The 12,148-nt window shown below is 38.9% G+C and overlaps 1 protein-coding gene across 1 annotated transcript in view; it reads left to right on the top strand.

The window, feature by feature from the left end:
• lili (LMBR1-like protein lilipod) overlaps nucleotides 1-12,148 on the top strand; it is a 229,356-nt gene that overhangs the window by 58,626 nt on the left and 158,582 nt on the right. Inside the window, exon 5 of the mRNA XM_090376265.1 lies at nucleotides 6,449-6,575. Within this exon, the coding sequence (XP_090232391.1) occupies nucleotides 6,449-6,575 (127 nt within the window). The remainder of the gene's footprint in view (nucleotides 1-6,448; nucleotides 6,576-12,148) is intronic.

The raw sequence follows: 12,148 nt of genomic DNA, 5'->3' as shown, positions 1-12,148 counted from the left end.
TAATTGCATTCCTATCTTGTGATGGTCCTGCATTACCTCTTTAACTAATGACTCCATTTTATCTACAACAAGTCAAACTAATAGATCTATAATTATTCAAGACTTCCTTTGATTCTCCTTGGAGATTTGGGAATATATTTCCACATCAGCAGTCCATAAGGATCTCCCCTAAATACAGGGATGCTCTTATAATCATTGGCAAAAGTTAGCCTCTCTCTCTTTTGCTTCCTTGTTTAATTATAACTGGATAGATCCCATCCACTCCAGGTACCTTTTTTACATTTAGCTTCAACAATTTCTGCTATTTTCTATCAGTTATTTCTAATTTATTCTAATAAATTAGAATTTTACTAATACCTCTCGATCCCTAAAAAATTCCCTATCTATGAATAAGATGCAAAAATGCCCATTCAGTTTGTCAGTGACCTGAGCAGAATCATCTGTTGTTGATTCATTCTTTATATAATGAACCAGTGTGATTCAACCCTTCTACTGTTTACATAAGTAAAGAAGTCTTTCTGTTCTTTGTTAGTGAATTCTTGTAATCTGCCCTAGCTGATCTAACCCTCTTTGGAATTTGATGGCAGACTAGTTTATATTTACTGTAGGCATCTATATCACCTGAAAATTTACATTCATTCCATGTATTTTCCTTCACTGGCACAAGTCTCATCAGTTTATCTTACATCAATTTTGGTCTGTGTCTTGAACTGTATCTCTTAGTTGGTATAAGCACCCTAGTAGCTTCTACAATAACATCCCTGAATTCTTTCCATTCAGACTGCTGTCAGAAAAAGTTTGGTTCCACTGCATAGAATTGAACACCTTTTTTGAGACTGCTATAATCACTTTTATTAGCATTAGTAGAGGCATACGATGCAAGAAAGCAAGCTTATGCAGCATCAGCCAAAAAAAAAAAAAAAAAAACAACAACCTCCCATTTCACCCCTCCATTCATTCCAAATGCCTGTCCAGCTGAGCCTTAAATTTATTTAGGCTGTCAAGTTCCACAACAAAAGGTGGAAGTCTGTTCCCCCTCATCAACCATCCGCTGGCTAAAGGCAAATTTCCGCACATATATTCTACAACTGTCTTTCCTCAATTTGAATCTTTGCCCCCTCAGGTTCTTAATCTGAACAAGAGGAAGAATCCCATCACCATTCAGCTTGCTCAACCCATTCAAGTCTTATACACCTCAAGTAGATCACGTCGCAGGTGCTACTCTCCAGGTGCTGCAATTTTCAGAACTTAAGCATTTCATCGTAAGTGCACCCCTTTGTTCATATCACCAATCTTGTTGCCCTTCTTTGTACTTGTTCTAGCAACTCTACATCCATCCTAAAATGAGGCCTCCAGACCTGTACACAGTACTCTAGGTGTGGTTTGACTATTCACTTGTACAATGGGATAATCACCTTCCTGTCCCTGCTAGCAAAATTCCTATATATCACTGATGATACTCCATGACCTGCCCTGGCAGCTTGTCTGCATTGCTCAGCGAACTTCATATTTGACTGCACAATTACCGCCAGTCCTTTTCCACTTCCTTGAGTGTACGTAAACACGGTTGTTATGTTTCCCTTGGGTTATTGCTACCTATATGCAGTACTTTGCATTTGTCAGTGTTAAGCTTCAGTTAATATTGGCATTACTAAAGGCACATGATGCAAGAAAGCAAGCTTATATAGCATCAGCCAAAAAAAAAAAAAAAAAACTTTTCATTTCACCCATCTACTCGCACTAAATTTTTGTCTAGTTCTGCCTTAAATCTATTTAAGCTATCAACTTCTACAATGACAGATGGAACTTTGTTCCAGCAATCAACCACCCACTGGCTATAGGTAAACTTCCACACATCTATTCTACAACTGTCTTTCCTCAATTTTAAATTACGTCCTCTCAGGATATTCTGAGCAAGAGGAAGAATCCCATCAGCATTAAGCATGCTCAAACCATTCAAAGCTTTATACACCTCAATCAGATCACCTTGTAGGTGCCTAGTCTCCAGACATTGTAATTTGCAAAAATTAAGCCTTTCTTCGTAAGAGCTAGCCCATTCAGTAATCTTGTTGCCCTTCTATGTACTTGTTCCAGCAGCTCTACATCCTTCTTAAAATGAGGCCTCCAGACCTGTATACAGTACTCAAGGTGTGGCCTGACCATTGCCTTATACAAGGGGATAATCACCTCCTTATCCCTGCTAGAAAAATTCCTCTTTTTTATTGACAAGACACCATGAGCTACTCGTGCAGACTGCTTGCACTGCTCAAAATACTTCATATCTGCTGGCACAATTACCCCCAGGTCCTTTTCATTCTCTACCACTGTCAGTGTAGTACTACACAGTTGATACGTTACTACTACCCATATGCAGTCCTTTACATTTATCAATGTTAAACTTCAGTAGCCACCTCTCATCCCATCTGCCCAACCTTTCCAGATCCTGTTGCAGTAGCGTACTATTATTACTGTCATTAACAACCCTGCCAACCTTCATATCATTGCAAACTTAGACATTAAATCTCCATCAATATCATTGATAAATACCGAAAACAACAATGGGCGCCCAACACCGAACCCTGGGGGAATCCACTAATAACATTAGTCCATGAAAAGCAGTGTCCATTGATAACCACTCTCTGTCTTCTCCCACTCAACCATCCTTTTATCCATTATAGCAACTTGCCCTTAATGCCATACTACAATTTGTACAATAGTCTTCCATGTGCCAGAGTATCAAAAGCTTTCCGAAAATCCAAGCGTATTATATCAAAATTATTCGTTGCATCCAATTGCTTTGTGACCACATCATAGTATCTAATCAAATTTGTCAGACAAGACTTCCACTTAACAAACCCATTCTGTGTCTGAACTATAACTGCAGTCTTGTCTAGATGATCCTGCATCACTTCCTTAACCAGTGACTACATTATTTTCTCTAGAACAAAAGTTAGACTAACAGGACTGTAATTACCTGTGTCACCCTTTGATCCCCCTTTGTGAATTGGAGACATATTTGCGTATCTCCAGTCCATTATTATTATTATGATTATTATTATTATTAACCGTATAGTGCAAGGAAGCCTGAGGCTTATGCTGCACCAGCCAAAAAAAAAAATTTCTGAATTACCCTGAGAGAGAGAGAGAGAGAGAGAGAGAGAGAGAGAGAGAGAGAGAAAGAAAGAAAGAAAAGTAGAAGGGAATTACCAAGAAAAAGAAGAATGATGATATCCAGCTCAGGACTCTGGGTGTGCCAAGCCCATACTCACCTGGGGACCTAAGTCCAAGGAAGCTTTCATAATTATGGCTAAGGGTTTGCTTACTTACTTTGCTGTCTCTTTTTAAACTGGATAGATCCCATCCACCCCTGGTGCCTTCCTTATGTTTAACTTCAACAATTTCTCCTCCACTTTGCTGTCAGTTATCGAATAACTCCTCATTTGTGATTTTGATGCAAAATACTCATTCAGTATATTGCATTTGCAGCTACCTGAGCATGATCATCAATAGTCAAACCATCTATGTTAAGTGGACCAATCTGATTCATCCCTTTCCATCTCGAGTTTACTTAAGTTAAGAATTCCTTGCTGACTTTCTTGGCATCCTTTGCCAAAGATTTCTCGTATTCTGCCTTTGCCTGCCTAACCTCCTTTGTGGGATTGATTACAGAGTAGCTTATATCTACCATAGGCTTTTGAGTCACCTGATAATTTTATATGCATCCCATGTATTTTTCTTCTCTGCCATGAGCCGCATTAATTCATCTGATATCTATTTATGCCTAAACCTTGAACGCTATTTCTTAGTTGGTATGAAAAGCCTAGTACACTCCAAGATTAAGTCCCTGAATGCTTCCCATTTAGAATTCACAATTGGTAACATCATCAGTTGATCCTGCTGTATAGAATTTAAAAACGTTCTGAGACCACTGTAGTCATCTTTACGAAAGCCAAAACCCTTCACTTTACCCCTGATGGTTGTTACATCTTTAAGTAAATCCCATATCAGTACACTGTGATCACTGAAACCTACTTTGCCCTTTATCTGCAGATTCTTAATGCATGAAGAATCACTGCTAATAATCAGATCAAAAGTATTTCTCCCTCCGGTTGCCTCTCGAATGTGTTGCTGCAGAAAACAATCATCCCATAAATCCACAAAAGTATTGCTAGTGTGCGAGTGACCAACTCATAATTTCCAGTCAGTATCTGGAAAGTTAAAATCCCCATTATAAGACATTCTAATTTACTGGCCCTCTCTATTTCTCTGCTCAATTGCTCATTATACTCATCAGATTCATTAGGACTGCAACACACGCCTACTCTCGTTTTCCCTTTCCCACTACTTATGTCACACCACACTGACTCAACATTGCATTATCCACCAATGTTAACTGGATGCACTTCCTTAGATTTTATGTATTTCTTAACTAACAGCATAACCTCTCCTCTCTTCCTGACCTGTCTATCCTTTCTGTACACATTGAACTCTCCAAATTCCAATTCTGCACTGGTTATATCCATGTGGCACCATGTCTCTGATAACCCAAAAATATCTACTTTTGATGTCTTGACCAGCACTTAAAATTCATGAAATTTATTTACTGTACTCCTAGCATTGGTGTACATGCAAGTATACATACATCTATTCTTACTCTTAGTTCATCATCATCATCAGCCATTTTCAATCCACTGCAGGATGAAGGCCTCTCCAGCAACTTTCCAGTTCCTTCTGTTTTGAGCACTGGCCATCCATTTACTACCCAAAAACTCATGAATTTCATCTATCCATCTCCGCCTTTGTCTTCCAGGTTTTCTCTTAGCTCCTCTTGGGTACCATTCTGTTATTTTCTTAGTCCATCTGTCATGTCTTCGAGCTATGTGTCCTGCCCAAGACCATTTTAGTTCTTTAGTTTTGATAAGAATTAAGAAGTAACTAAGAACTCTTAGTTACCCTAATACAACCCATTTATTTACTTGTCCCATGATGACTTCAAGTAGCCCTTGAAATCCCTTGTGGCTACCATTCTATTAGTTTGTGAATCCCTACAAGCTAGCAGTTTTCACAAGCTAGTATATTAATGTATAAACAATAATAATAATTATAATCAAGTATGTGAATAGTATGTGAGAGGTATGATCATTAGACTGATTATACTATTTACGTACCATTGCAAAAATATTGGAATTAGTAACCAAAGGTCTAGGTCAGTGGTTTTCAACCGGGGTGCCGCGGCACACTAGGATGCCACAACAACATTCTTGGGGTGCCGTGTTATTTCGGTTTAAGTTACTTAAAAGTTATTATTATTGTTTATTATTATTATTATTTTTTTAAATTTATACATTTATTTCATTATAAAAAGGTGTACAGTATCCATTGTACCATATCTTTTTAATTTTGTGGTGATCTGTAATTGATCTTTATTTAACACCTCTATATAAAGAATAAAATTATTATGTAGGTATATATTAAAAGGTCGAAAACCACTGTGTTAGGTATTTCTTTTGGCCTAGGGGTGCCATGAAAAAAATACTGGGAGACTAAGGGCACCGTGAACCGAGAAAGTTTGGGAACCTCTGGTGGTCTAGGTTGTCTGTACATTTTTTTTTTTTTTTTTTTTTTTTTTTATCAAAAATATTTGCTGATCTGTGTTATTAAAGAGGATTGCCAGAGGATGATGTTTTGTTTTTTTGCTGATGCTGTGTGACATTTGCCTCCACTAATACTAAACTTTTTGATAGATTTTGTTTCAGATAAATTATATTCATTGATATAAATCTTGTAGGTATAAAACTTTTTTTTTTTTTTAATGTTAGGTTTACCAAATCTTCTTCCTTTCAAACCAGAATAGCAGTTATAGTTTAAAACCTTTTTTTTTTTTTTTCCTTTTAATTTTCAATTAGTTTAACAACTATATATACAGTAAGTAGTGAGCAGGAACTGAACTGTTTCAGGAACAGTGCTTCAGGGAATACTTGTTGAGAGGCATCCAACAAGTCTGCAACTCCCATATTCATTAGTAGTTGCCCCTCTTTCAGCTGTAAAAAAGCACACACCCTGGGACAAGTTAGGATCTTCTACCTGTTATTAAAAGACAGTTACTTTTACTAACTGAGGAGGTAATTAGGCATTGTAGTAGCAGGTATGTTTGCCATTAATCTCAATTTACTGTTTGGAAGTGTTTTTGCTTTAGAGGGAAAGTTTCTATTTTGAATGGCCCATTATATTTTCTCAAAAAGAAAGAAAAAAAAAATCCTGATATTTAAATAACATTTTTAATTCTGTGTTTTTTTTTTTTTTTTTTTAAGAATTGATTTTTAAAATTTTTTTTTAAATTTAAGAATTCAACTTTTATTTAATCTTACTTGTACTCTTATGAATGCTTAAAATCTGGTAGATCGTACTTTGTTTTCTGGCTTCGATATTTCTGTTTTATTTTTTACAGGGTATCATGGCACGTGTGTATGAAACATTTGCAATGTTAGCACTTCTAGGTTTGCTAACCCTTGGAATGACTTATCTTCTCTCAGCATTTCTTGATTATGGGCAATATAGCATTGAATCCCTTTTTAGTAAGTATTATTTTATTATATCATGTAGAAATAGCAAGTGACAAATTTAGGAAAAGAGCATGCTAAGTGTTATCTCTAAATTGGCACATTTCTTATATTTTCAAAAATTAATACGGTAATTGCTGTTTGAAGCTATTTTGTAGAGCAACACATTTTTGGTGCCATTAGGTGGAACTTTATTACTTAAAAATTATTGTTTTTGTAACTTTTGATATAAAATTAGTAATATGATTGTTATTTTTGTTCCTCTTATTAAGTCAGTGAATTTGTTTTTTATTTGACCTTTGAAGTTGATTTCTGCCACCCTAGTTATAGTATGGTTATAGTTATAGTATAGCAGGGTATGTTACTGCAATGAAATCTAGAAAAATTAGACAGTTAAGTTGAGAAATGGCAATTGAAGTTAATATTGACATATGTAAGGTAAAGCACATGGGTAGCAGTAATTGCAGATTAGTACCATGTTGTTGCCACATTCAGAGTAGTGGAGAATGAAAAAAGATTTTGGGGGTAGTTGTGCAGTCACACATCAAGTTCTCTGAGCAATAGGATTAGTCTACTAGGATCCAGGATAGCTCGTGGGTTTTTTCAGTGATGTACAGGAATTTTGCCTGCAGCGATAAAGAAATGATTATCCTATTGTTGGCAATAGTTGGGGCACATCTAGAATATTGTATATGCAGGACTGGATGGAGGTCTCATTTTAGGAAGGACATGAATAACCCCAGGGGCTCACATCTGGTGAGTGTGAGCTTGGCACATCCAGGGTCCTGACCTTGATATCATCATTCTTCTCTTTCTTGGTGATTCCCTTCTACATTTTATCCCTGTTGTTTGTATGTTATTTGGTTTTTAGGAGCATTAGGTCCTCGAGGTTGTCACAGACATTCTCTCAGATATGCCAGACTATAGCTGTACTTGCTACCTGGGAGTCTAAAACGCTGATGGAACTGATATTCGTGTGACATTCAAGTCAAATGGATCCAATTTCGGCGAAGTCTGGACGGTCTGTGACAGCTAAATCCTCTGCTTGCACCTTCACGATGGTGGGACTGTTAGTAATTAGCATTAGCATTAGCATTAGTAGAGGCATTTGATGCAAGAAAGCAAGCTTATGCAGCATCAGCCAAAAAAAAAAAAAAAAAAAAAGAAAAAAAAAAAAAAAAAAAAGTAACATAAATAAATAAAAATAACCACTTCCACTTCACCCCTCTGTTCGTTCGAAATACCTGTCCAGCTGAGCCTTAAACTTATTTAGGCTATCAACTTCCACGACAAGGGATGGAAGTCTGTTCCACCCACCAACCACCCGCTGGCTAAAGGCAAATTTCCGCACATCTATCCTACATCTGTCTTTCCTCAATTTGAATTTATGCCCTCTCAGGTGATTTTTCTGAGCTAGAGGAAGAATCCCATCAGCATTGAGCATGCTCAAACCATTCAAGGCTTTGTACACCTCTATCAGATCACCCCGCTGGTGCCTAGTTTCCAGACACTGTAATTTGCAAAACTTAAGCCTTTCTTCGTAAGAGAACCCCTTTGTCCCATTCACCAATCTAGTTGCCCTTCTCTGTACTCGTTCCAGCAGCTCTACATCCTTCCTGAAATGAGGCCTCCAGGCCTGTATACAGTACTCTAGGTGTGGCCTGACCATTGCCTTATACAAGGGAATAATCACCTCCTTATCCCTGCTAGAAAAATTCCTATATATCATTGACAATACACCATGAGCTACTCTTGCAGCTCGTCTGCACTGCTCAGAGAACTTCATATCTGCCTGCACCACCACCCCCAGGTCCCTTTCATTCTCTACCACTGTCAGTGTAGTACCACAGAGTTGATACGTTGCTCTGGGGTTGCTGTTTCCCATATGTAGTACTTTACATTTGTCAATGTTAAACTTCATTTGCCACCTCGAAGCCCATCTGCTCAACCTTTCCAAATCCTGTTGCAGCAGCATAGTGTCAGTAGTGTCCTTGACAACCCTGCCAACCTTCGTATCGTCTGCAAACTTGGACATTAAGCCTGATATACCATCATCAATATCATTTATAAATACAGAAAACAATAAAGGCCCCAATACTGAACCCTGAGGGACTCCACTAATAACATTAGTCCACGATGAGCAGTGTCCATTGATTACCACTCTCTGTCTTCTCCCCCTCAACCACCCCTTTATCCATAGCAGCAACTTGCCTCCAATGCCACACTGCTCCAATTTGTGCAGCAGTCTTCCATGTGCAACAGTATCAAAAGCCTTTCTAAGATCCAAGTATATAATATCAAAGTTATTCCCTGCATCCTGGGTATAACCTCCATGCACAAGTACATGGTGGGTGACAACCCAGGTGTGAACCCACGTAAGCAGGAGTCGAGGTGTGGTGCCCACACCACATGGAGGAACGCCGCCCCTCTATGTTACTAGGCAGTACTAGGTGGTAGATGACTTTCATCAACAGGTGAAATACCACCACTTTGCTTTTCGGAGGCTTGAAGTGGAACCCATGTTTAGTCTCTAGAGCTAAGTTCCGGTCAACCCTTCCCTATCTCTTCCATCATGCAGTATGATTGATGACTTTTGAGGTTATGATGAATGTCGTGGCAAGATCCAATATTCCTTACATTTCGAGGGTACAGCTCTAAAACGGTATTCGCAGGCCGGCCGCTAGTTAGTACACTAGACCGAAACTATTGGTAACTCTCTAGGAGGCTTCCGGATCAGCTAGTGTATAATCTTGCTACCTCTACTCTGCCAGATAGTGACTGGAGGGAGTCCGAGTAGTGTGTATGTGGGGGAGCATTGTCGAGGCCACGTCATGTCAAAGATCTGGGTATATTCTTACCACATGTACGCCATATCCAAAAATTTCATTACTTCATACAGCATGTCCCATCCACTTTTTCTTACTATTGAATACACCATGAATTGTCAAATTAATAGAGCAAGCTTATCTGCGAAAAGATCTAAACCTCCCAAGCACTTCCTAATTCATTTCACAAATATACGTGGTCTCAATTCTAATCTTAACGATGTCCATTTCCACTTGCAGTCTGCCAAACCCCATGTACTTTTTCTGACAGAATCTCAGTTATCGGTTGATTCAACTACTGCTCATCTCAGATGCCCAAATTATTCGCTGTATGATTCCTTTCATCTCAAAGGTGGGACTTGTGCATATGTCCATTCTGATATTCCCTGTCAGAGACTTGGCAATTTGGAATCTCCTCTCTTTGATCTTCTCTGGCTTAAAATCTCTCTACCTCATTGTGTCAAATTGATTTGCTGCCTCTACCGTTCTCCCAATTCCACTAATCACTTGGAGCTCTTTGACTTCCTCTCTTTGCAACTTGACTTTCTCCAGTCCAACTTTCCTAACAGTGAGGTAATTTTCCTTGGTGATTTTAATGTTCACAACTCCAGCTGGCTCCATTTTCTAGTCACACCGACCCAGCTGGTCGAGATGCTGAGGCTTTTGCAATTACCAATGACCTTGCATAGATTGTTCATTTAACTACAAGAATACCGGACAATCCTAATCATACAGCCAATACGCTTTATCTTTTTCTCGCAAACAACCCTTCTAAGTACACGGTCAAAGTGAGAGGTCCTTTAGGCACTTCAGATCACAACTTTGTGATTGTCTCTTCTCCAATGGAACCTTTATCTCATGGCTATTCTCAACTTCATGTTGTTTGGCATTACAAGAATGCAAAGTGGGATGACCTGTGAGACTTCTTTTCTTCTCTTCCTTGGTCAGATTACTGTTTCAAAACTTCTGATGTCAACGTTTCCTCAGATCGTGTCAGTGAAATTATTCTTGCAGGAATGGAATCCTTTATCCCACATTCCACTTTAAAATCTCGCCCTTTATCTAAACCTTGGTTTTCCAATAAATGTGCTAAGGCTGTTCAAGAGAAGAATGTTGCATATTGTATAAGGCAATGGTCAGGCCACACCTTATACCATTGTATAAGGCAATGGTCAGGCCACACCTAGAGTACTGTATACAGGCCTGGAGGCCTCATTTCAGGAAGGATGTAGAGCTGCTGGAACGAGTACAGAGAAGGGCAACTAGATTGGTGAATGGGACAAAGGGGTTCTCTTACGAAGAAAGGCTTAAGTTTTGCAAATTACAGTGTCTGGAAACTAGGCACCAGCGGGGTGATCTGATAGAGGTGTACAAAGCCTTGAATGGTTTGAGCATGCTCAATGCTGATGGGATTCTTCCTCTAGCTCAGAAAAATCACCTGAGAGGGCATAAATTCAAATTGAGGAAAGACAGATGTAGGATAGATGTGCGGAAATTTGCCTTTAGCCAGCGGGTGGTTGGTGGGTGGAACAGACTTCCATCCCTTGTCGTGGAAGTTGATAGCCTAAATAAGTTTAAGGCTCAGCTGGACAGGTATTTCGAACGAACAGAGGGGTGAAGTGGAAGTGGTTATTTTTATTTATTTATGTTACTTTTTTTTTTTTTTTTTTTTTGGCTGATGCTGCATAAGCTTGCTTTCTTGCATCAAATGCCTCTACTAATGCTAATGCTAATGCTAATATTGTAATTGGCTTGTTTCTAATTCTCCAGTTTCATTTTCTGCCTACACAAAAGCTCGCAACAATTGTAAATCAATTATTAATCAGTCCAAACTAGAGTTTGAACAGGCTAAGAGTAGAAAACTTGCTTCTTGCCCTAATGGTAGCCGAGCATTCTGGTCTCTTGCCAAAGCTATTGGCCGCAACTTTTGCCCATCTCTGCTCCCACCTCTGTCCAAACCAGATGGTTCTGTTGTCACTTCAGCCAAGGATAAAGTTGACCTGCTAGCATCCCATTTTTCTTCCAGCTCATGTATTAATGATCTTGGTAAAACACCTCCCACCATTCCCAACACGCTCCATTCAATGCCTCCTGTGGTCTTCCGTCAAAAGGATTTTGACGAATCTTGATGCTAAAAAAGCTCCAGGTCCCGATGGTATTTCTCCACTTGTTCTCAAAACCTGTGCTGCTATTCTTTGCCGTCTTTTCTCACTTTCTTATTCCAAAGGCATTTTTCCTTCTGCTTGGAAATTTGCTCATATCCAGCCAGTTCCTAAAAAGGGTGACAAATCCCTCCCATCCAATTATCGTCCCATTACAATTACTTCTACTCTTTCTAAAGTAATGGAGAAATCAATTAACCGCCAACTCTTAAACTACCTAGAAACCTTCCGTCTGATCAACGATTGCAAGTATGGATTCCGTCAGTGTCGATCCACTGGTGATATTCTGGCTTATGTTACCCATTTATGGACTAATTCAATGGAAAGGTTCGGTGAAACACAAGTAGTTGCTCTTGACATCTCAAAAGCTTTCGATCGTGTTTGGCATAAAGATCTTCTAAACAAGCTTCCATCTGATGGTTTGCCAACTGTTTTTAGTAATTGATTATCCAGTTTTCTCTCTGATTGCTCACTGAGTATAATGGTAAATGGCTCTCTCTCTCCCTCTCTCCCCCCTAACTTCTCCACTAATGCCGGTATCCCCCAAGGTTCAGTTCTTTCCCCCACTCATTTCCTCTTGTATATTTATGACCTTCTTCCA

The sequence above is a fragment of the Mastigoproctus giganteus genome, chromosome 6, assembly GCF_048544385.1.
Source record: "Mastigoproctus giganteus isolate SK-2022 chromosome 6, ASM4854438v1, whole genome shotgun sequence".
Taxonomy (NCBI): Eukaryota; Metazoa; Arthropoda; class Arachnida; order Uropygi; family Thelyphonidae; genus Mastigoproctus; species Mastigoproctus giganteus.
The sequence above is the reverse complement of the archived record's forward strand: the minus strand, read 5'-3'. Positions and strand labels throughout refer to the sequence as shown.